This window comes from Corvus kubaryi, unplaced genomic scaffold (assembly GCF_017639235.1).
Source record: "Corvus kubaryi isolate FWS band 111438036 unplaced genomic scaffold, C.kubaryi_AGA036_p1.0 37398, whole genome shotgun sequence".
Taxonomy (NCBI): Eukaryota; Metazoa; Chordata; class Aves; order Passeriformes; family Corvidae; genus Corvus; species Corvus kubaryi.
This window is the reverse complement of record NW_024581137.1, coordinates 22379638-22405558: the sequence shown is the minus strand read 5'-3', so window position 1 is coordinate 22405558 and position 25921 is coordinate 22379638. Positions and strand designations below refer to the sequence as shown.

Genomic DNA, 25921 nt, shown 5'->3' with positions numbered 1-25921 from the left:
CACACAATTACTATTTTGAAATCTGTGCCTAGAATTTGAATATTTAGGAGTTCTAAAGGCTTTTGTCAAACAAACTGAGAAGTTGCAATGACTGTCAGAAATGCCTAACTTCTACCTGTGTTTGGAGAAAAATAAATTGATGCTATGAACTGATGAGTTAAGCTCTTTTTGCCTTGATATGTGGGTTTAGGAAAGCTGAAAATAATTTCTCAAAATTCTACCAGACTAAACTATTCCTATAAATACAGAATATATAGGCTGTCAGAGACTTGCCTGTGGTCAAGACGTAAACATTCAAATAAACAGCAGAATTTTCATAACAGATATTATTCAGCAGTTCCAGTGGATTTTATTAGAAGTAGCTGCACTCGAAACTTGCATAATTTTTTCTTCCTCCTTTTCTTTTGTTTTACTTTCTGTGTAATTCAAGAAAAGAAAATATTATGACCTTGACTAGGTTAGACACCTATCTCCCTCAGGACTACTGTGCTCCTACTTGCTTCAGTCTCACTACTGCTTTTGAAAATTCCTCAGAGATGCTGGAGATACTTAGTTCATCTTCACATACAGACTAGGCTGGCACAGGAGCTAAAGCTAAGCAGGGCCAGAGTAGAGCACTTGTTCCTGCATTTCCATCAAACCAGCACTGAAACCTACCAGGCATGCTGTCACACATCTACATTCATTCATGTTTTAGAGTCTTGACCTATTTTTTTTATTAAAGTAAAATGTTACTTTTTCATTAACTATCTTTTTATTTAAGATAAAACATGTTTTTTCCTCACAGCACCTGTTTGCAAGGATTATCCTTAGTTCACTGTTACGTCACCATTTAATTTAATACAGCCATTTTATCATGAGTCTTTTCTTGCATGGACATAAATGTTTTGGTTTAGATGTTTGTATCCTGTTGGAAGCCAAACTGTGGAGATGTACATATTTCCTACCTTTTTGGTTTGTTTTTTTTCAGGTAATATCAAAATTATCCAATAAGCCTACACTATCCCAGGTATGTTGATCACATTTTAACTATGCCAAGCTTGACTTTGAACATGCACATAATTACGACCAGAACAAAGCTTGAAAACTCCTTCCTTTCCTGCTTGAAAACTCACTTCCATTGTTTCAGAATGAGAATTTAAATAGCATCCTGCAGATAGTTCTGCCACTGCCCATTTTAAAAAACTGTTTAAGGGGTTTTTTTTCCCAGGTACTAAGTTTGGATAGCCTCCTATAGCAACTGCATTTTAAATACATGGCTACCTAAGCCAAAGTTCTGAATATGGGTAACACTCATTGTCTATAGAGTATAGGCAGTATAAGTGCCAGGTCCTGTACAATTTGATCATTGTGACAGCCTTTGGATGACTACTACAGTTGACAACAAGGCTTTTCTATTTTATATAGACATCTCTTCTGTCACAGCTTTAAATTCTTACCTCTTCATATAGATCTCAAATGAAAAGGTTCCAGTTCACTAAATCTGTCAACATATACCAAGAGAAAAGCATACACTCCATGAAAGTGTATTGTAACACACAGCAAAGTTAAACCTATGCTGCAAAACATTTAGGCAGATGCTAATGGGGGCTTAGAATATTTGGATAAATTCCCCAAATCTGTATTTCCACCCAGCCAATCTGGCTTAGCCTGAATGTTAGAAATCTGACTATGCAGGGTCATCTCAGGTTTTCTATCTAAAGCCAACAGTGCCTTAATAAAGCTTGATTAAGAGGAGTATCTTGTAAAAAAAAAATTAATTAACAACAAAAACTCCTTTTGAAACCATAAAATTGCATTTGGCTTGTTAATTTGATCTGGAACCTGAGTCTGCCTTAGGCCATTCACCTACTACACTACCAACACAGTAAGTTGTACCATGGGAATAAATGGAACTGTTTCTGATCCTGACATGAGGTCCATGTTAGCATATCTCAGCACTCATGACCAGGATACATTGTTACCATGAAAAAAATAGCATTGATCTCCTACATTGTGCTTTAATCAGTACATAAATTATAGAACCCAGGTCTATTTTGCTTCTAAATTTCCCTGGTTCCAACATCAAGCATCTAAATTGCATTTTTTTTCAAAACCAGATGTAGCTCCACTTTCTGCTGACTCAGTTCTGAAGCTGAAACTGTCACACTATTGGTGTATTAATGGGAGTTTGAATGAACTGAAAAGCCTGTCTACCATCCTGGCAGTGACTTCAGTTACAAAAATTAAGGACACAGAGAACATCGGGCTTGAGCTGAACTGGTGTAAATGCCATTTATCCATTATAAAAGTTTCTATATGAAAAAGTGGTATTATTTGAATTACTAGCCTCAGACCTTTTCTGTGGACTACCAAGATTCTGGTAACATAACATTCAAAAGAAATAATGCCTCAGCTAAACAAAATTAGTCTTATCAAGTGTACATATGGCAAATGGCTTGCAAGAACTAATTGTGTACTCTTTCTTGTAACAAAACATATTGCAGCAAGTTAGCTGACTGTATCACGAGTGACCTTTTTTAATTTGTTTGTATTTTTCTTGTGTCTGCACATATAGCCATAGCTGAGGCTATGGATGAGTTCCAAAAGAGCTCTCTCTAATGAGAAATGAAAGCTGTGCTAGGTCTGGGTTTGTTCCAGGATGAACACCAGAAAAATTGTGTTTCTGCAACATCAGGCTCTGAATTTTATGCTAGTATGTATTATTTGTTATTTTAGACAGAGCTCAAGGGAAATGGAAATATAAAGAAGAGACTCCCTTCAATTGTGGAAGATGAAGATGAGGAAGAGGAGGGAGAAGAAGAAAGCAGCACCCTTTCACCAATTGATACACGAAGCACAAATAGCTCTCAGCAGAAGAAGACTGCAAGCAATAAAAGCCACCTAGGGAGAAACTTGAAGCAGTTGGCCTCAGGAACTGTGCCCTTTCATTCCCCCATCCGTGCTTGCAGTTCAAACCCCTCAAGAGCCAAACATGAAACAGAGCTTCATTACTACTCCAGAAGGAAGGAGAAAAACCTTAAATTATACCTGTCAGCACTGACCACCACTGGCCCACCAGATCTGAGCCCAAGGTAATAGTTAGGAATGGTCATTTTCTTCTCTTTCATGTAACTCTAATTAAAAATATGATTTTGACATTATAAGAGTTATTCTTCAACAGTTTATACTTCTGTTCATCCCATATTACTGTAGGAACCATCACACACTATGCAGAATGTTATGACTTTAGAAGTTTATTGCAAACTAAAGTATTTTTACCCATAAAAAGGGCAGTAAAAAAAAAAAATGAGCAACTGCAAAAATGGCTATTTAAATAGTCTGGCCTTATGGTGTCATTTTGTCTATAATATTAATTCCCACAATAGCACTGTGAAACATTCCATCAGAGATGCAAAAATTTAGAAAGCAAGTAGATGAAATTATAGCATAACGATGTAAATACAAAAAATTACTGGAGAAGAGGACTATAATGGAAAACAATTGCCTAGCAATTTTATAAAATATTTAGAGGTTTTTTCATTAGAGACAGGAAATCTGATAATGGAAGTTATGTAGACATTAAATACAGAGTTTAGCAAATCTTTTTTGCTGTGTCTTTTGACATAAAGAAGCATCGCATAACAGTTTATTGTGGTATTGCTAGTGTACAATTTAAAATAGTTCAATTTTTTACTTCTATGCTACTTACATTTATGTAATTTGCTTTTAAATTGCTGCAATGTAATCCTAGTTTTAGGACCAGTTCTTTAGAGAAACCACAGGCATACATGCAAGGAGGTGCAGCAGTTCATCTTCCAGTTCAAGTTTTGCCTTCTATAATTTGAAGTGGTTTACATGTTCAAGCACTTCCTTTATTCATTAGAGGCAGAGTGGAAGTTTCTGGAACTTGCCATTGCAAATGTGAAATAGCCACACCTTGAGCAATATTTGTTTAATTCTGTCAAAGCACTGGTCCCTAGAGATGCAATCACAAAAAGGATACGGAAGATTATATAGAACCCTTTCCCCCCCATCATATATTTTATCGGTGCAGCTACATTTCAAATAGCAGCAGGATACAAACCAATTTTAGTTTTGTCATAAAATCATAGAAATCAAAGAATCCTTTAGGTTGGAAAAGACCTCCAAGATCGAGTCCAACCTTTGATGAAACACCACTGTGTCAACTAAACCATAGAACTACGTGCCACGTCCACTTGCTTCTCAAACACTTCCAGGGACGGTGATTCCACAACCTTCCTTGACAGCCCATTCCCTTCCTTTGACCTCCCTTTCTGTGAGGAAATTGTTCCTGATTTCCAATCTGATCCTCCCCTGGTGCAGCTTGAGGCCAATTCCTCATTCTGTCACAGGTTGCCCAGAGAAGAGACCCACCCCTATCTTGTTACCACCTCCTTTCAGGTAGTTGTAGAGAGCCTCTTTTTCTTCAAAACAAACCACTCTAGCTCCATCAGCCACTCCTCATAGAACTCTCCTAGATCCTAAATAGAGGGTCAATACAGGGAACGATAATGTGTGGAAAAGCAGCTTCTACACAAGCAAAATCGAAATGCATAGCAGATATTTTCTCATTTGTTTCCTAGATCTCATATGAATTTGGTTCAGTCAGCTACGAGTAAGCGTCATTATCACTCACATAACAAGTGGTAATTCAGGGAAAAGCTGCTTTTCCTATTTTCTGCTGAAATGTAATCTTGCTCATTATTGCTCTGAACTTACACAGCCAGACATTGGCACTCAAGGCTGCAAAAGAAAATATGAAAAAAGTATTGTTACATATTCCTGTTTCCATTCATAATTTTCTAACTGCAGATTAATCCTGTTAATAGGCTTGAAAATTGGCCCAAAATGTATGTTATGGTCTTTTTTTCCGGACAAAACATTTTCATATTATTTCCTAGAATGCGTTTATATTATTAGAATATTTAAACTGATGAGTTAATACCACTTTAAAAAATAGCCCCAAGTGTTTCCTTGTAAACATTAAGGAGAAAATAAGACCTTCATTTAAATCCTCATTTATATTTGGTTTTGGACAGAAAAGGAAGGCAAGGACAAGACTGGTTGAAATATCCAGTCAGTGCTGTTCTGAGGTGTATAACCACAGTTTCTCAAGAGAATTCACTTTGTCTCCTTAAGAAACTTGTTCTACTGTGGGTGTTTCCTACAGCAAGCCAACTAGAATTCTTCACAGGTGACTCAGGTTCTTTCTTTGTGCCCCACAGTGAAAGCAATAAAGCTCAGAGACTGGGTCAAATTTTTAAAGAGCTCTTGGTGCCAGGAACAGAAGCTAGAATTGTAATTCCTAGAAGAGAGCCCTGGTCTTCCCAATTACTTTTGGGTACTGCCTCTGAAATGGAAGAGCGCTAAAAGGAAGAAAATGTAAGTGATAATAAAGGCAGCCCCAGGAGGAAGCATTTATGTAATTGAATCTCCTCAGACCCACACAGAGGAGTGCACTCTAGCCCTAAGCAACTGCTTAGAAGAGGTCACATGTTAATATTTTCTGACTTTTTGGCTTCTAGGAGTGGAGTTTTCTGTCTTCAGGAGAAAATTCAGGGCTGTACAACAGCTGATTCAGAGAGGGGTGAGACTTAATGATTGCCTTTGTCCCCTCATGTTTTCAATTTACTAGGTAATGTAGTGCCCAGCCAGTTCCTTGTGTATGAATAAGCATATTGCACATTACATATTTCCCACATAGAAGCCTGGTACTCCACAACTAGGTATTTTTGCTAATATAATTTCCTTTTAGTCTGAATCTTTAAACACTATAAAGAATGTAACATCTATAAATTCCAAGTCACATCTGAGTAAGCTTTCTCCTGTGTGCTGTAAAGGCACTTAAAATGTTAGCGTTTTATATAATTAGAAACCTCTACAAAAGCAATATTGGTGTTTAAAATTTGCCTTTTGAAGCAGTGAGGCCAAATGACATTAAACAGGTTTTATGGCAAATTTCTAACAAAGTAATCATTCTGGTTTTCAGCTGCAGATAGCAGCATAGGCCAGGGCTGCTCAAGCACCACATTAGAGTCTCCTCTTCTACCAAAGGCTGATTAAGATTAGAGTCAAGTCTAGTAGCATCCAACTGGCACTATGAACACTCAGACATGACACAGAGATCTAAATCCACGAAGAGCCAGAAAGGACGAGAACACATGGTATGTGTACAGAGGTCTGAGTCACACAGGTCTTTCAGCCAAATACATCACAGATACCTCTGTGTGGTCTGTTCTTTCTTTCTCCAGACATTTCCAGCCAAGAAGTTTTCTTGAAAATATCCTTATTAGAGAAAAAGTCTAATTTCCATCATCACAAAGTTATCAATGACTGAGAGGATAAGAACTTTCTGTCTTAGCCTTTCCAGATGAGTATTTAACTCATCTGCCTACTGTAAGACAAAATATGGAGCTCGTGCCTGGACAAAACAAGAAATTGATGCTTCAGTTCACTAAACTGGCAGTTGTATGATTCTCTTTCATTGACTTTAAAATAGTTCTCTTTATAGCACAATTTATTTTAACTGAGAACAGAAAATATTCATAATTATATATTTTTAATGTGTGTATTAATTCCTCTGATACCTGTTTTCTATTCTTTGCATGCAGAACCTGATTATTGTATAAAATACTGCTTCTTTTTTTTCCTTTGGCTTCCTTGACTCTGCAATTTAGAGATAACTGATATGCATGGGCAGAAATAACCGGCAAAAATACTTTTTCTAGTAGTCAGATCCAACACCATTATTAATGTAACTGGGACACTGCAGGCTGGTCCACACATCTTCGTATATCAAATTTGCAAACAGGATTGCCCTGCCTGAGCTAGTTCATTTTAAACAAATTTAGAATAACTATTTGCATGGAAATGACACTGTTGACTGAGGTTTACAGAGATGTTTTTGTAAATATATTATGTTCAGGCTTATGCTCTGCTGAAATAAACTTGATAAGAGCTTGATTGTGTGCTGGAAGATTTTAGCTTCACAAGAGCATAGTGAAGCCTCTTTAGGTTGTGCAGAGGAAAGATTAGCAACAGTTTACTTTAGATATGGAAAGCAAACTATGTTCCATATAGGTTTGAATTGGACCCAGAATGTGCTGCAAAAGTCATGGAAATTTTGAAACTTCGGTTAATTATATTTGGCCTCACATTCCTTCCATTATCAGTAATTTTAATTTTTAGTGACTCACGAGAAGTTATACCAGTATAATAGGTTCTGCCTTTCTCTAAACTTAATGTTGTGAAAAGTTTACCATTGTTTCAAAATGTGCCCCTTAGGAGTAATTTTTATAGCATAATTATGGACATGATATTTATGAAACTGTTCCATTACTCCAATTTTTCTCAACAGAATTGTTGATGGGATTGAGGATGGAAACCATAATGAGGAAAGCCAAACCTTTGACTTCAGCTCTGATCAGCTCAGGCAGGAATCCAGGTTATCTCCTACATCTGGAGGTGAGCTTTGCCTGGGAAAATCACTCTTTAGAGAAAGTTTTCAAAAGTGCTTTTTGTTCCCATTTATTTCTTTGATCTCAAAAGTGGCATAAATAGATTAAACATATATTTGTACTCTCAGTGCCATTTCAGTGTCACAATTGGTTCTGTAGAAAAATACAGCAAGGTCCCAGAGGTCATTTGTAGTTTTCCTGCTAACAGACACTCATGATAAAACAGTTTGTGGAGGGAACTGGATTTTCATGTGTTATACCAGAAGTACTGTAGAATCTGCCTCATGCTTCCAAACCTTTGGTCATGGAAGGCACTAAACACAAGGACAAAATTGAAACCTATGTGTAAACTTGGCTCTCAACTTTTTAAAGACATTTAGAGAAGTGAGGGAGCGTGGAAGAACATAGATTTTTAAAAGTAAAAGAGTGAAAGCCTTGAATAATAAGGGGTTTTAGGAAGACTTAAATGACCTACAGACTGAAAAGGTTGATAAAGTAGCACAACAAAGCAATGGAACTTGTCAAGATGGGGGGAAAAAAAAGATTAAAAAGAGACAGTGACTGTTTCCAACATCCGCTCTTTTAGAAGTAACACTCCCCACATAGCTATGTCCCTTTTTCATGGAGGAAACTAGGACATATATAGCTCCTCTTAAAGCCAAACAGGAAAATAATAATAAAAGTTTAGTCATATTTATGATTTTTAAAAAGTGTTGAGCTGCCACATGGATGGCGCCAGGGTTGTTATTTTCATTCCTTTCACACATTGTACACCAAACGTTAAACACATGGTTTTATTTCCATTCTAGCCAACTGCAAAACGGGCTTAAATTTAATGCATTGGTTAAGTGCAAGAATAGTATTAGTGTTTCCAAGTGATCATACTCTTCTCATTTACATGAATTTGAATTCTTTTCAGAGGCTGAAATTGGTGCTGCTGTGCTCGTTATCAAAGCAGAAGAGACCAAACAGCAGATCAGCAGGCTTAATAATGAGGTAACAAGATTTTGTGGGGGTTGAAGGATATTAACAATGAATCAAGGAATGCTGGAGAAAACTCAGAAAACTCAAGAATGTGATAAATGTGTTATAAATGAGCTTACAAAACTGGATGAGGTTCCTACGTGTAGGGCAGTTTGGGGATTTAACTCATTCTGAGATTAATTTTCTACATGAAACCTACATAAAAGTTTGTGTCACATGCTAGGGCTAAAACTAAAGTGAGGCTAGTGCATCTGATTTTCTCAGGATTTAATCTCTTCTGAGTATGTTTCTATGTGTCTCATTCCTCTCATTACTTCTCCAAGTTTCTTCTCCCAAATTTTTTTGTCTTGATGCGTGTTTTGCTTTTAGAGAATTTCCTTGAAAGAAATGCAAATACATTTATGTTCAAATTTACATAAAATATTTCAAATCACTTTACCTGTGTCTACTTAGGATGAAAGAGAGGTTCAACCCTTCCTGCTCAAGCAATATGACCTGAGGAATGCAGGGCCGATAGCACTCAGTGGTGCTTTCTATTTCTCCCTTCTAAAAACTTCAAACCTGTAATCAGCTATCAATCCAACTCTAAAGAGATGTTCTGTGGCTAAGCTGTCTCATATACACAGCCCTTGCAGCACTTCAGCTAACAAGATTAAAGCATCAGACTAACTTCACAGTTATACTGAAAGACTAAAATCTGTTTCCAGCATACTCTCACTTTCAATGTGAAAAGATTACAGACAATTCCTTGTACTTCTACATGAGGAAACATCTCAATAAGTCCCACCACACAGTTTCACTTCCTCCCTGAGCTCTCTGGCTACCAGAAATGTCAAATTTTATTTTTATTTCTCCTCCTATATTGTGTACACTTAATCTAGTTATTATTTTCCACTTACAAAGTATTGAGCTTATAAACCTCTTTCATCCTGAGTCAGCTTAACTTGATTAGATAACTTAAACATCCTAAGCTAAGAGTGCATGCATGGTTAGTTAGTTACTACGAATGTATCACCTAATTCGTATGTCAAACTGTAGAGTTCAGACAAAAGTCTTATGACCCATTGACTATGGGCCATGAAAAACTATATTTTTTTATAGGACTTGGTCAAAGAACTCAGAAAAATCTTCAAGATGTTCATTGACACCACCATTATGATAGGAAATTACATTTCCTATATAATGCTTTTGAGACACACAAGTCATATTGATTCATCCCTTTTGAGAACAGGAATTTTTGAAATAGGAGGAGGTATTATGTGGCTATCTGCAAGAGGCAACTGGAAAACGTATCATGGTGACAGATGTTCCAAGGCAGGGATCTTGTGGATTAAACAAACATTTCAACTGGAACAGTTCTAGGCTTCTCATTGTTTTTCTAGTGAAAAGTGATAAATAAATAAATCTTGGGGCAGGGGAATATGTTAATCAAAAAAAAGAAAAAAACTCCACATGTTCAAGGTCATTTCTCTCCACATACAATTTTAATTTTGTCCTAATAATACTATCTGATCAAAACGTTATACAAGTTGTTTGTTCACATTAACATAAAACAGACAGTAGGACTAGATTTAGATTTCATAGGTAATATTCTGGGCTCAAATCCCAGAGATGGATGGGTAACCTCCTAGTCCTCCCATGGATCAAAATTTACATTGGAAAAACTGCATGACTGTAAGGCTGCTTAATTTCATATTCTACGTGTAGTCAAACATGCCCCAGCTGGAGTTTCTGAATGGATAGTATGGACTTGGTGCTTACCCAGATGAGCCTCTGGGCAGCCTTGCTGATACTCAGTAGCTGTTGCTTGGAGTTTTCTGCTGTTGTATTAAGTACTGAATATTTGTAGCCCCAGCGCTTTCATCATTTGATGATGACCAGTAATGGGAACTGATCACTGATGCTGCAGCAGAATACTCGCAGTAGTCAAAATACCAGCAGAGTCAGAAACGAAGTTCTGTATTAAAGACATGCAGTCTCCTCCTGGTAAAGAAAATATGAGAAAACAGGTCACAAGTAGCCAACAGCAGTAAACACTGTCATTAGTACGTTTTCCACTGGAGATCAGAAGTCAATCAACAAATGCAAAAATAACTGCTTTCATGAAAGGCAATTGTATTACAACAGTTCACTAGTTAGCTTAGAAATATTTCGGCTGTTCATGTGGGGAAAAAAGACATGTCTTTCCATTCAGACTTTCAATACAGTCTGTTGTTAGCAAAGCAAAGAAAACTTTACCCCAGAGAAAAATCTACATAATTAGCTATACCTAGTTTAGAAATACAGCTGAGCTCCTGGCAGTATTTTGGGTATGTGGCATACACTACATAATCCAAAGAACGTTTCATTTACCTAAGAAAGTAACACAACTCAGGGCCTTGGTTTCACTTCTCAGATTTGTTACCACACTAACTTTAGTAGTAATGTATGCACAGACTTCCTCTAAGGAGAGTAGTCTCCAAAGTCAGCACAGTCAACGTGAGACAACCTTGAACACACCCCTAATTGCTGCTGTACAGCTCCATGCTTTGGCTGCTCAGCCAGTTAACCAGCTTCTTCATTCCCTCACCTGACCTCACTGCTCATTGAGCCTGAATGGGACCCAAGCTGATGCAGGAATTTATGTCCAGTTCAGTATTGCAAGGTGGAGCGGAATAGGACTAATTTATCTCCTACCATGTTTGTCCCTTACACTTAGTATAAATAATCACTGAATAAAGAAGGCATGACATTCATTATAGCTCAGTACCGTCAGTATATAGCAGGTGAGAGTTAAGGTTCAGGTTCTTGTTCCAGTAAAAACACAATTACTTAAGCAATAGTTTCAAGATTAGGTTACTGAATATCTATCAGCATTGTACATTTTGCTGAGCTGGGGAAAGCTTGTTTCGAAGACCTGCTCCAAACTAGGCAGAGCAAGAATTCAGGAAGAGTATTCTGCCTTACGAGTCTGTGTCCTTCCTTTGCAGAGATCTGTACACCTGATCGCATCTCTCCAATGCATTTGTCTGCAAATGCTGATCAGATGAGTGTATCTGAACACTGAGCATTTTTTCAGAGGCACCATTTACCTGATGCAATCATACATATCTACTAAGGAGCCCACGAAGTAAAAATAGGAAACCACAAAGCAGATTTTCTGAGGTATACAGACGGCCAAGACATCTAGATTAAAGCACCTGCCTATCACTGTCCCATTGCCTGTATCCTACTAGGCTTGTAGCTCTCTATCATTTGAATGCCACTGTATGAAAAGAGCAAAGAAATACTTTTACTTTGATTCAGTTTGCAAAACTCAAATCTGAATTATTTCAAAACATAGACCAGTTAAAATAAGGAAATATCCAAAATTAGTCACATTTTCCCCCTAATGACATGTACACATTCTCCATTCAAAAACATGCTACATGGGTACATGATTTTGAGCTCAGATAAAAAGGCAATCTCATGCAGTGCATGCAGACAAACTCAGATTGCTTTGTCATGTCCCCTGTTTTCCTCATATGGAACCCAGCTTCAGTGCAGCCTCCCTCAGCTTCAGAAATCTGGGGGCTGTTTTCATGCTTTACCATATTAGTAGATCCCACAATTACAGTACTATAACAGTATAATGAACACAGTGTTCACATTTCTCCCATTCAACTGAAAAACAAACAAACATAAGGAAATATGAATAGGGTCAGGTTTTGAGCTAGATAATTGCCTTCTATTTAGCTCAGGAGCACTTAGTGGAAATTCAGCTATTTTTAATTTTAGGTTTTTTAAATGCAAGTACTTAGAATACTCTAAGCAGCTGGTACTTATGCAGAACAGAGAAAATATATTCACAGAGATATTTAACTTGTATCTAATAAAAGGAACAATCCTAGAGCAAATATGTTTATTTTCCAAATCATAAATTTTATACATATATTATTTTAAAATGTATTTCAAATCCAGCTGCCAAAAATGAATCTCATTCTCAGTACAGAAAAAAAAAAAAAGCATTTTTACTATTAAAAATATATGCAGACGATAATCAGGGACACTAAAGAAAATTTTGTGAAGTTAATCAGGCTTTCAGTTTTACACAGGGGATATAGCATTAAAGTTCAATTTGCAACTTGAGAGTTCATACAATGAACTCACTTGACTTAGAATAATTAAATACATGCTCTTTCTAACAAGTTCGTAACTATATTATCACATGAGAGAAATTACTTCGCAGCAAGGCTATCCCAGTAATTTGCTTTTAAAACATCTTTCAATCAAGAAAAATATGGCAAAAAGTGAACTAACAACATTTATAGATGATGAAAACTATTAAAACTAATCTATCCATTTTGGATTTTAGCCATGTAAATTTCACATTAAAGCCAAGACATAAAACCAAGTATCATTTGTATTAAGAAATAAGAGCTTTCTAAACAATTCATGCAGTGTAAATGCACTTTGCCTGCCAAGATTTTTTAAAATATATCTTCTCTTTTAGCACTGACATTCATGTTTCCAAAGAACTTCTACCTTGTTGTTTTGTCTCTCTGCTCTCATACTTTGATAACTGTAGAGACGCCTTACCAGGTAGCTTTGTTCTTCTGTTAATGTTAGTTTAATTGGTACTGGCTGATGAAGGTAACAAAAATAGTTGATGCTCCAAAGCTTAGGTTATTTCTTTTTAAGCAGAACACACTGTACATACATAGCATAAGTCCCATATGCTGTGGTGAGTCTCTTGCAGTTTTCCAGGGCAGAAAGGCACCTGAGACAAAGGAATTAACTGAGAGGCAACCATGCAGTATACAAATCAAGCGGACAACAAAAGCTGACTTCAAATTTGAGTAAAAAATATTACTACCATGACAGATGACAATGATTGTACACTTAATCTCTAACAGGCATTTCAAAATGTTCCTGCACTCATCTATTTTCCTAAATGTTAATGTCTGTAGGTATGCAAGTTCACAAGTTCACTGCTTTTTCTTTTCTGCCTAGCAGATCGTAAGAAGTTGATTGGTGTTCTCCTCCTAAAGTCAATTTATTCTGGAAACATGTGATTCCAGCAGATCTTAGCAAACCAAATTCTGTTTGACTTTCTTTTCCCATTACATTTGCTACCACACTTTATTGGTATAATTTTCTTTTGAATTGTCTTTGGTTAGATCTTCGAAATCACTGACAAAGTACACAATCTCAGGCAGCTGTATTTCAAGCAGCCTAAGTAATTCCTTGTGAAGAAAACCCCCTTCTTGAGTTCAATTAAAGAAAATACCCTGTTTGTATTTCTTGGGAGTATGATTAATGTCCACAAAGTGTCATTCAGCAGAACTCCACTGACATTTTTCTATAATACTCTGCATAGGCAGAATATTATATTCATGCCTCTGACATTTTCTTTTCAGATGCAATGTTTAACATTTATCTTTCTTGAATTTCATATTACTTATATTTAAAAGTGAACATGAATTCCATTTAGACATTAAAAATAAACATTAAATAAAAACAGATCAGGAGAGGGTGCTAAAAAGAATATCTTAAAATGTCCATGGTTGACAGCAAACTATTGATCATAAACCATTCCAATCATTCAAGAATCCAGCTTATGGTGATTACATCTCCTTCATATTTTCTTCTAGAAAATAGTTCTAGAAGAGTGTCAGGTGGACAGTAACATCTCAGAAGTCTTCTAACAAGGTGTATATTACATCCAAAGTTTCTTCTTATATTTTAAACAGCTTTTCAGTTAAAGAAAAGAATTATGGTTTTGCCAAGGTTTATTCTTAAGAAACATAATGTTGCCTCTTCTCTTTTAACTATTCCTTTAGGTGCTTACAGAAATTGTCTGCTTCATATTTTTGCCCAAAATCATACATACTACCTCAGGTTTCCTTTCATCAGCACATATTGCCAGCTTCTTGTCTCCCAGCCACCTGGGATTTCCACAATCCTCCATTTGCTCTCAATCAGTAGCTAGTCTGTCAGTTTGTCCCTGATACTTTCTGAATTCCTTGAAGCAGTAATTTCCAAACCTGGTTTCCTTATTGCTACAATTATGCCATCACCGTCCTGATTCTATGTGAACCTAAAGGCAGATTGCACATCCAACAGTCATAGAATCATGAAATGGCTTGTGTTGGAAGGGTTCTTAAAGATTATCTTGTTCCAACCCCCCTAGCATGGGCAGGGACACCTTCCACTAGACCAGGTTGCTCAAAGACTCATCCAACCCGGCCTTGAACACCTCAAGGGATGGGGCATCCACAGCTTCCCTGTGCAATCTGTTCCAGTGCTTCACAACACTCACAGTAAAGAATTTCTTCCTAATATCTAAACTAAACGTACTCTCTAAGTTTGAAGCCATTCCCCCATGTCCTCTTACCACATGCTCTTGTAAGTGATCCTCCTCCATCTTTCTTGTAGTCTCCCTTCAGGTACTGGAAGGCTTCAATTAGGTTATTCCAAAGCCTTCTCTTTTCTAGGCTGAAAAATCCCAATTCTCTTAACCTTTCCTTGTAGAAGAGATGCTCCATACCTCTAATCAACTTTCCTCTTGCCCCCCTCCCTCCTTCCCACCAGCCAGATTCACTCTGAATGAAGAGTCACAAATTACTATTAGAACTGCAGTTTGGGAACCCCTTTTCTAGACTGAATTTCATGGGACCCCGGTTGACTTGAATACATTTAAATAATCTAGTCCTTTATACTTCTCTACTTTATCCTTACGTGTTTAATAGCAATAATCTTGGTATCCTAATTTACCCAGACAAACTGGTCACTGGAACTACCAAAGAGCTGGCTAGTGAGTCAGCAGACAAGCGAGCAAATTTCCTACTCCCACACAGTAAAACAAATTGCACAGCCTTCCAGACTCCTGGATTTATTTCACTGAAACTGAATCATCATATCATTGCACAAATCCTATAGATTTAATCTGAACTCAGATTAGCTGCGCTGGATTTTTTTCCTTCTGCAACTAGCTTTATTACTAAAGCCATTAAATCAGAAATGTCTGTCACCATAATACCAATGCCACAGAGTTGCTGACAGATGATCAGTGAAGAGTCTGTCTCCACTCACTTCTTGTTTCATTCATTCAACAATGTAGTCAGTAAGGAAAAGAATATCAGCAGTTAGTCAATCTGAGCCTTCAAAGACAGCTCACTCTACCTGAAAGTCTCCCTGACTTCATGAAAAAGCAGAATAGAAGAAGTAATGAAAGACCAAGCAAGGGAATAGAGAAGCTGCAATATGCAGTGCAAGCCAGGCAGCTCCTCCACTTTGCCAAAATGCAACTTCCATTACTCAAGGAGCAAATATTCATCTCACTTCTTCGGGTGTTCAGAAAGAGTAATAACAGGAAGATATCTGGGTTTGAAGTTTGAATTTCAAAAGGGAGTAAACACAGAAAGAAAAAAATACCAATGTACTAATCAGAATCAGCTTCTAATCAGAAAAATTCTTATTCCAGATTTATCCAGGAACAATTATGAGAGCTAGGCATTCCAGTTGCAAATCTGTCATTAAAAAATAAACAAATAAATAATCACCATCATCATCTTACATGACATCATTCCTACCTAACTACATGGAACAAAGTACTCAAACTGCTCAACAGTTTAATATCGGTAGTAAAGAAAAATACTTTCTGCCGAAACTGTCCAAGTAATTTGAAAACACAAAATACATCTAGTAAAATTTTTATTTTAACCTCTATTTTGAATATATTCTTTCCTGATAACATGGTCTACTAAAAAGGCACCAGGACTTTTCTTTCAAACAGTCTGAGAAGCACCTCTTGCTACTTGAAGCTAAATCTGTATAAAACCCAGTTTCTACATCCGGAAATATTGCAGTATCTTTTTCAAGTCCTAGGAAGTGTTAAGGCAGCATTTCAAGTATATTTGGGATCTCAGATATAATTTTAAAGCTGTCTGCCTAGCACAGTGGGAACCATTTGTATGAGTAGCTGTTTTGCCTAGCAATAATCAGTGAGCTCCTGAAAAGAGTGCAGCCTTACCAGCATGCCAGGAATTAGCCCTTTTTCCTCAGGAGGAAACTGTTCTGCTTTCAATTTCTCTTTCACAAACATAAAATTCCTTTGGCTTTTAATCTCTGCTCTTTTGCACTTTCTCAAACACTGTGAAATTGTTAATAGTACTGATAAGATTTTTTTCCCCCTATTACACCCTTTTATTTGCATCTGCTCAAAGATTTCTGCAGGGTATAAAAATAATAGTATAAACAGTGTTGCATTGGTAGGAACACCATTACTATGCTATGTATGTATAGAACTATAATAATATAGAGACAGATGAAAATTAAAAGTGGTATCGATACTGGAGGTTTAATCTTGTAAGATTAATAGTTCATAAAATCATGAAACCTACATATTTTTTTTTGTGTATGTGGCATCCAGAATAGGTCCAAATAGATCTTACTAAATGGTAGTGGTGAGTAAGTTTGGCATAACTACTCTGACTATCATACTACTGGAAACCATTAAAATCTACTTCAAAGGGGTTTATCAGGTCAATTCCTACGTTGGTGGAAGAGCAAGCTTATGAGAGAAGAAAACACCCTATGAGCTAGCTGATATATCAAAAACAGAGTATCTGGGCACTAGAGCACCTTGTAATGAACAGAAATTCAGGGCTGTCACAAGTGCTGATGCTGGAATTGATTTTTGCTGTATTGTCTCAATGAATTGGCAAAAGAAACATGTTAAATGATGATTAAACTTCTAAAAAGCTCATAAGTGATGAGAAATGGAAAACAAAAACATAGATCAAACCAAACAAGATATTTTTAAATAGCAGATATTTTCACACAGCATTCATAGTTTGGATAAGGTGCATACTCATAAGGTAGTGTCAATGCTTCTATTTGCACAACTGCAGAAGGCCCTGAAAAATTGACACAAGTTGGGAAATTATATATAGAAAATCATTGCTGTATCCACTAAGTGTAGGGGCCAGTGATGATCCTAAAAAGAACTGATGACCACTGAATCTAGACAGCCATGAGTTTGATTGTCTGTCTTCCCCCTTTCTTCCCAAATAAGCTTTTGAATGTTTTGCAATGTCATCCCCTAGTTACCAACAGAACACAGGAGTTCTTGTGCAGTTGATTTGTCCAGCAATCTCAGTGTGCTTCCTTACAGCCTGACAGTACCAAGAACCTTCCCTGGCTGCTCAGACCCCACAGGAAGCCTGTTCACAAAATGCTTTGGCAGCATATTTTAACTCCTCACATTTACTGAAGTTACCAAGCATTCAAAGCTTAATCTCAGGTGTAGGAAGAGGATCTCATGGTTATTTTCTACCTACTGTGACTCAATTAAACAAGGTAGAAAGAAAGAGAAGTGCAGAGACACAGGAAGATCCTGTCACTTGCCACTCAAGAGTCTCCCCCCTTTAAGGATTTTCTCTCCAGAGGCAGCCTGATCACTACAAAACTATTGAACAATATATTGGGTTTGACCTCTTTGCTCAGAGAAAAATGAATAGATCTATAGGAGCTGTATTGGAGCTTCCTACTTTCTTCTCCAAATTTCTTTATAATTATTGTGCCTGTATTAACCCAATCAAATCAGCCTGAAATGTCTTTCCAGCAGATTTCTTCAGAACTATCCTGCCAGAAAAATGAAAATTATACTTCTACTTCTGGTTATATGAAAATTAATCTGTGCAGATCATTTAATCAGTGATGTCTTTACTTGAGTCAAAGAAAGGCCTCCTGAAATAGCTTTTTTTCTTTTTGACATGTGGCTTGAAGAAGAATGTGCAGTCATGTCTTTTTTTCAACAAAGTATCACCAGTAAGAGAAACTATTTTAATGATAATGACAGTGCTTTGACCCAGAATAGATTGATAGCTATCATGGAGACAAATTTAATTTCTACCATTTGAAATGGTGAGTGGGTTACTTTTATGTTTGAACTAGACTTTTCATTGCCCAGAACATCCTTATAAAGTCCTAGCAAATGTCCCCATTAATGCTCATATGCCAGTCGACTTTAAAACAGAAATTCAGAACTTGCCAATCTGATCCCCTCCTGAAGCAGCAGTGTTGGGAAAGACTTCATGTACTTTATGTAACCAACTGGATGCTATCAGTAGTTTCAGCATTTAAGAGAAAAGGTCTAATAAAAAATCTGATTCTTTGTTTTGCACACACAAGATTTCACAAGACCTCATTTTTATGTAATTCATCAGTATAAAATTGTTTAATAAGAAAGGTTTATGGTTGAAAATATTTAATGATTGATCAAGAAAATATTGGTGGCATACTGCCTCTGGAAGTCATCTCAGCTCTGACCCTATGACCAATTTTTACAGACAGAGAATCATTTAAAATCAGGTGAATTAAAGTAGCTGGAAGGACTATTTCCCCATATACATTAGCAGAGCATATTTCTTTACTGTAGAGACACCGTGCCATAAATCAAAGCTGCCATTTTTAGAAGGAAAAAAGGGATGTATGTGCATACTTTATGCATGGTGCATGAATAAATACTGTGATATTTTGCCCTTTCATAACAGATGACAACTTTAAGTCAAGAAGTCTCACAATTACGTAAGGATATGAAGAATGTGATGCACCTTCTGGAGAACCTGCTCACGTCCCAGAAGGCTCCAGGATTCTGTGCTGTGCACAGCCTATCTCGAAGTCCCACACTGGATAGTCTGCAGTCTCGAGTGGCTTGGACTACACATCAACCTTGCTCGCACAGGCAAGCTGGGAACTTCGCTTGCACCAAAGCACAACTTTGTCGTGGAAACACATTCTGTGACATTTGGAATACAGACCTGTCTTCTGTAGGCAGCAGTCCCCAAAGGACTGAACCCAACCCGCAAAATTCTATGGATGGTGAATTTTGTTATACAACAGGCCTTCAAAATTCCCCTTCCCAGTATCAGGTAATTCAGAAAGACAATCTGCAATTTTTAAGATGCACCTCTCCCCATTCAGACACTACCCTGACTCCTCTTCAGTCTATTTCAGCAACCCTTTCTCCTTCAGTATGCTCTTCATCAGAGGCATCATTACACCTCGTGCTGCCCAGCAGATCAGAGGAAGAGAGCTTTAGCCAAGGAGCAATCAGCTCACTAAGCCTTGAGAACCTGCCAGGATCGTGGGACCTGGAAGCAACAGCCAGAGTAACTTCTGCACAGACCCCAGATTTCCCAATAGACATTGTGACAAGCACAAGGGATCTTAAAGATAAAGATTGCCAAGCCATAGATGTATGAGACACAGCAAAGTGGTACTCAAAGCATGTTCCACAGCTGCCAGTTTTACGTTTAGAGAGTACTGCATGACTGCTTTATTTGATCTCTGTTTTGGCGATCATGGAGATTTACAAACATGAAAATTCAGACTTACAGAAAGTAAGAAAAGGTAATATTGGTTCATAGTATAGAAAAAACAATAAATTTCTAGATTCTAGAAGCATGTTGAAAAACATTTTGAATACAGATATAACTTACTTGTCTGTTTGACAGACTTTTGTGATAGTCCAAAGACCCTGAGGGTCAGAGCAGCTGGAAGTCTAGCACAAAGAACTGTCATGGGTGGCTTTTGTTCATCGAAGCAAAGGTTTTCCCTGAGTGTCTGACCGTTGTTCCCAAACAATAGCTATGGCACTGTTTGCTTCAGGTGATCGTGGGTCCTGCTGGTCTTTTTGTCAGTTCTGTGAAGGCAAAGGGACAATATTCGCTGCATGTCATCTAGACAATCAACCAAATAGAGCTGCTAGAGAGTGCTTAGTTGTTGCACGTTATTTGTCATGTAAATGAAATCTCTTAATTTATCTAAAACCACTATTTTTATATACTTGGTATGAACCATATACCTAAAAATTATTTAAAATATTTATAAAGAGAATAAGAGTTTGGTTTCATTTTCGTAAAGGCTTGCAGTTTTAACAAGAAATGCACTACCATCATGTATTAGATCAAATACTATTTATTACTAAGATATTATGTAGTTTACAAATGGATTCCCTTTTATGTGCATGCAATTTGCAACGAATGTACTCATTCTGGTGGAATACAAATAAATTAAGGTATTATTTTATTTAAAAAAATAAAAGAGCTGGAATGTTGTATCCTATGATAAGCTATCACTACTTAAAAAGTGAGTTGTCATACTGATATCATTAAGTACTCTTGGTTTGTGTCTTAGTATTGTGCTGTCATTTGTAAGAACAAGTCAACATTTTACAATGCATTCCTCTTTAGGGGTTTTATAGCTGGATAAGAAAATTAAAAGGGATGAAAACCATTGAGCAAATTGAGAAATATTAAAGGAGAAAATTACAATTATTTAGTCTGAATCAAAGAAATAAGATTAGAATATTTATTTATTTAATGATTTCTTTGTTTCATCTCTAAAAACTAGCTTTGATTTTTAGTCAGAATAAAGAAAAAAGATACTATACGTTTGGCAAATTATTTAATCCAGAATCTGACTTAATGCCCCCCAATTTTTTTTTCCAGTATTTAATGTACTAGAAACATATTGCTACAGTGCAACCAGAGCTACAGATTTGCACTGGAATTTTGATTTATATACTTAAAGATGTGCAGTGTACATCGTAAGTATATATTTTTAGCTAGCTTTCTAAAAAAAAACATGCTTGCAAGACAAAATCAGTGCCCTAAAATGGATAAGTAAACTAAGTTACATTTAATAATTAATGCAAACTGGTGGTTATTAAACTGAAATTTTTACAGAGAACAGATTTAGGTTTAACTTCCTTAAGAGGTTGCTTTGGGTTTTTTTATGAAAACTTCAAAGACTGAAATTATCGTTAACATTTGGATGTGTGCGGGAACACAAACCCCAGCTGATACTCTGTGCCCAAATTTTATCCTTTCACATCCATTTTCCCACTGGTACAAATTAGGGGTGAAGTGTCATCTCTCATTTTGGGCTGCCTGAATTTTGCCAGTGTGTCTACACTCCAATGTGAGTGTTTATATCCAGGGTTTCTTACTTTACCTCTATTCCAGTTTTCACCTAGTTTAAAGTTAAATAGAGAAGTGCTGATTAAATGAGGCATATCCCAGAAATTTAATAATAATAGTAATAATAATAATAACAGATAGTAGCAAATACAGTAGCAAGTACAGGTCTATGGTATTTCTGCAAACAATCCCGGTTCACCTTTAGCCATCTGCTGGTACCCACCCCGCCTCAGCACTGGGCAGGAGGCTGGGGGAGGGCTGCCTGCCCCCCACACCCAGGGCAGGACCACACTGGCAGAGCCCCACTGCACCTCAGCACCCTATAGCCATGGAGCACAGGTGCTGGTTCCTTGGGATGCACAGGCACATTGTGGCACAGCTGGCCACTAATCCTGATTCCTCAGCTCACCATATCACAGCTATTGACTGAGAATGCACAAACACACCATGCCTAATTCTCAATGTCATTTAACAATTCCCATTACACATATAAACTGGGAGAAGCATTTGCTTTCTCATTTTAGGACACATAAACCATTATGTATATAAGTTAAAGTTTTGGCATTGTTTTTATTTTCCAGTATAAACACTGGTGTCATGAGATTAAAACTGGATGTTTTGTTCTGGAGTTTTTGTGTCAGTTTTGTACGAAAGTTTAAAAAGGTCAGTGGAAACACAAAAAATCTCTTCACATACATAGCCATAGCTTTACTGTTGTACATTTAATTCTCAAATTTAAAAAAACACATGTGCAGTAATTATGAAGAAATAACACCAGGATATCTTTCCTAAATTGTTCCTTGTTTCTGCAACTGTCAAAAACATCCTGAACAAAGCTGGCAAACACTATACCATTTGTATTGGCCATAGTTTCAAGGAATACTGCTGAATTGCAGAGATTCTGTAAGATGGGCATCACACAAGTGAGTGTACTGCCTTCCAGGGAAAAGCTCAGGGAACTTCAGACAAGAGTTCATTCCAGGTGTTGTAGTTTAACCCCAGCCAGCACCCAGCCCCATGCAGCCACTCAATCATTTCCCTCCTGTCAGAATAAGCATCAAAACTGGAAAAGTAAAAGCCAGAAAACTCACGGGTTGAGATAAAGGCAGTTTAATAGGGAACGCAAAAGCCGTGTATGCAAGCAAAGCAAAACGAGGAATGAATTCACTACTTCCCATGGGCAGCAGGTGTTCAGTCGTCTCCAGGAGAGCAGGACTCAATCATACAGAACAGTGACTTGGGAAGACAAAAGCCATCACTCCAAATGTCCCTCCATGCCTTCTTCCTCCAGCTTTAATGTGCTGAGCATGGCACCACATGGTATGGAATGTCCCTTGGGTCAGTCGGGGTCAGCTGTCCTGGCTGTGTCCCCTCCAACTTCCTGTGCACCCCCAGCCCCCTTGCTGCTGGGTGGGGGGAGGAATAGAGAAGGCCTTGGCTCTGTGTAAGCCCTGCTCAGTAGTAACAAAACCTCTCTCTTTCATCACCCTGTTTCAGCACAAATTCAAACCACAGCTCCATACCAGCTGCTGTGAAGGGCTGGTATGAAGACCTGTGTGAAGAAAATTAAATATCCCAGCCAAGACCAGCACACCTGGCCAAAATCAAGTAAGGAAAGAGGAAGGTCTTGAGGAGTTGTACTATTTTAAATTCCCTGATACCATCATACTATGAAAACTCCCAGGAAAAGCATTCCTCAAGCAAGTTTTGTTGGGAGGTATCTGCAACCAGTGCAAAAAAATTCACTTTTGAAGGTGAAATGACAACTCACAGGGACAAATGTGAAGGCACGTACATTTGGAATGAAACAGTATCTAAGCAGGATTGCCATGGACATATTAATTCTACGCACGGAGTAGCCATTGAGGATATCTGGGATTAAAGCAACAACCACTGTAATGTTTTCATGTTACCTTCAAAAATGCTCAGAATGAAAAATCAATACAAGCATCCCACGCCCTAACATCCAACCACCCAGCTCAGACAATTGAATTTATTCTTTTTCACACTAAGCTTTACAAAAATAAAAAATAGGATCGCTTTTTGTTAAGGATTGTTCTTTCCATCTCATTCTGCATCAGTTTACTTCCTAAATTTGCTACATTTCCTGCATTTTCCATCACTGTCAGTTTCTTCTTCTGTACAGTAACTGTATTTATTTTCCCTCTTTTTATTTGTTTCCCTCTCTTGTTTTCCTCACTCACTCAGTTTTATATCCTCTCTCTAACTTCATCAAACTACACCATGTCTTTCCTCATTTCCTGGTAATTTTTCTATTAAGAATCATCCTACCAGTAATAAACTAAATGGTTACTGAAATCAGTCATGCAATAGGACACCATATTTGGTCAAGATTCAGGCAGTAAACCACAGATCTCTAACCAAAATCTCTTGCACTGTTATATTCTCACAATGCTGCAGTTGCTTTCACTGACAATGGGAAAAAAGGAAAAAAATGGAAAAAGACGCACTGGAAAACAAACAAACAAACAAACAAAAATACCAAAAGTAGGAAATCTGTCTTGTGCTTCAGATACATCATTAAAGATATGTATTTGTCTTGTGCCCATGGTACCTACTAGATTCAATCTAAGAAACACAGCTTATCACAAATTCTGCAAATACTTCTCATCTTTTTACAGATCATAACCACCAGCTCCTGCAATAACCTTGCTTTGACCATTGGCTGGTTATCTACCACAAATAACTTACTCTAATTAGTCCATCTGCTAACTGCACAGAAGATTTCAATACATTTCCCTTTATCAGGCAATTTTGTAACACACTGTGTCAATAACCTCACCTGGTAGCTTGTAAAAAATCCTGTGTTTCACAAATGAAGTTTTGGATGAAACAAACTGTTCTCAACATTTTCTGCATCTTCTTTCCTTAACTTAAAAGCACATGGTCCTCACATCTCTCTCAGTGGGACACACTTTAGATATTTTCTGCTGCTGGGACTACCACAGAAAGTGCACAGTCACATTCCCATGTTCTAGAAAAATGTTTCTAACAACTTACCACAGCCTGAAAAGAATGAGGTTATAGCTGATAATTTAGGCAGCAGTGGAGTAAGCAGTAAGAAAAGGGAAAGGACTGGTGCTTGATTTGCTGGATCACTCCCCTATCTCAGTAAGAGGAATTTGCCCAGCTGTCATCAATTCCAGTGGCCTACATAGTACTGAGCCTTTGCTTCACTCAGAAAATCAAATAGCTTATAACAAGAAATCTAAGCTCATCTCATTCAGTATCTGCAAATTGTCAAAATAGTTAAATACTATTAAAAATAATTCACAGCTGCAAGTTTGTTAGATAATTCCACATACATAATTGGTTTTACCCCTTCCAAGATGAGCATAAAAATCACAACATTCCCAGACCAATCACTGATCTCTTGTGTATTTCATAAAATTTCCTTCCCATGGTGTCTCTTCATTTCTCCTATCATACATAGTCAGTGGCAACAACAATGACAAGAAACAGCAATTCCTGGCTTCAAAACCACAAAGAAATGACACAGATCTGATCCTTTCATTTAGAGAAACCGGATGATGAAAAGAAAATTTTATTTCCTATGTACCTTGATACCGGAATTTCCCAGTCTTTGGAAAACTCTCAAAGAAGCAAGTTAATGATGTTTAAGAGTTTAAAGACTCATGTCGATCAGAACTTGGAACCACAGAAGATGTGCAAGAGGAAAAGCAGTACCTTCCAATTTCAAACTGTTTTAAATTTTAAGATTTAGAAAGTATTCTTACATTTCTGCCTTGATGGTGTGTTTTAAGTCTATGCATTTATTTCCAAGAGATTAACACTTAATTTATTCTCATGGAACCTGCTGATTTTTTTTCTGCGGTAAATCCAAAGGTCTTATACATGACCAAGAAATGGAAAGGTAGAAAAAAAAAATAGTAAAGATCTTTATTTTTTATGACACTGAATTTTACAAATTATGTATTACAATTGTAAATGGCTACCATGTATCTAGCCACAGAATAAAATATCAACAGAATTAATATGACATGAAATAAATGCTTCCTCCAATGGCTTTATGAGAAACATTTCCTCAGTTTTCAAATGTTATCCTAGGTGCTGTGTTATCAACCTCACAAAAAATTCAAAACATTTCAAAGAAAGCAAAGCTTCTTTCAAGAAGGAGATAAAAAAATCCCGCGCAGTGTCAACCTCCCTATGTACAAACAATCAAATCCCACGCGCCCGTTCCTTTTTGACTCTGCAGTCAGACACAGGACAAAAACAGCAGCACCCTGAGACAAATTGGAAGCACCAGCCTCGATAGGCGGTAATGTTACAGACTAATTATGCCTTTTTAAAGGCCAGCATTGTCAATCATTTACTTCCTGAGTTTTCTTACACGATTTTTAACTTAACACATATATAGAGTGCTGCTGGATTTTTTTCCCCACCCCTGCACAGCACTGATCCACAGAAATACAGTTCATATTCTTACCATAAAAATGCCAACATTATTTTAGTAACCATGCAAATAGCTTCTAAGCAGAATTTTAA

General features: G+C 37.2%; 1 protein-coding gene and 1 long non-coding RNA gene across 4 annotated transcripts in view; one reads left to right on the top strand and one right to left on the bottom strand.

Annotated features, from left to right (window-relative positions):
* Window positions 1-22019, top strand: part of KCNH8 (potassium voltage-gated channel subfamily H member 8) — a 175596-nt gene extending 153577 nt beyond the window's left edge. For 2 of the 3 annotated variants that reach the window (XM_042043885.1, XM_042043883.1), the window contains 5 exons: window positions 971-1009; window positions 2719-3074; window positions 7361-7467; window positions 8380-8456; window positions 18962-22019. In XM_042043885.1, the coding sequence (XP_041899819.1) occupies window positions 971-1009; window positions 2719-3074; window positions 7361-7467; window positions 8380-8456; window positions 18962-19672 (1290 nt within the window). In that variant the 3' untranslated portion in view covers window positions 19673-22019. The remainder of the gene's footprint in view (window positions 1-970; window positions 1010-2718; window positions 3075-7360; window positions 7468-8379; window positions 8457-18961) is intronic. The other variant, XM_042043884.1, reaches the window with a different exon arrangement.
* LOC121671727 lies at window positions 7515-19995 on the bottom strand. The gene is made up of 2 exons (XR_006018586.1): window positions 19910-19995; window positions 7515-10427 (listed from the first exon to the last, which is right to left on the bottom strand). It is a non-coding gene; the product is annotated as an uncharacterized LOC121671727 (long non-coding RNA).
* Window positions 22020-25921: the final 3902 nt, after the last annotated feature.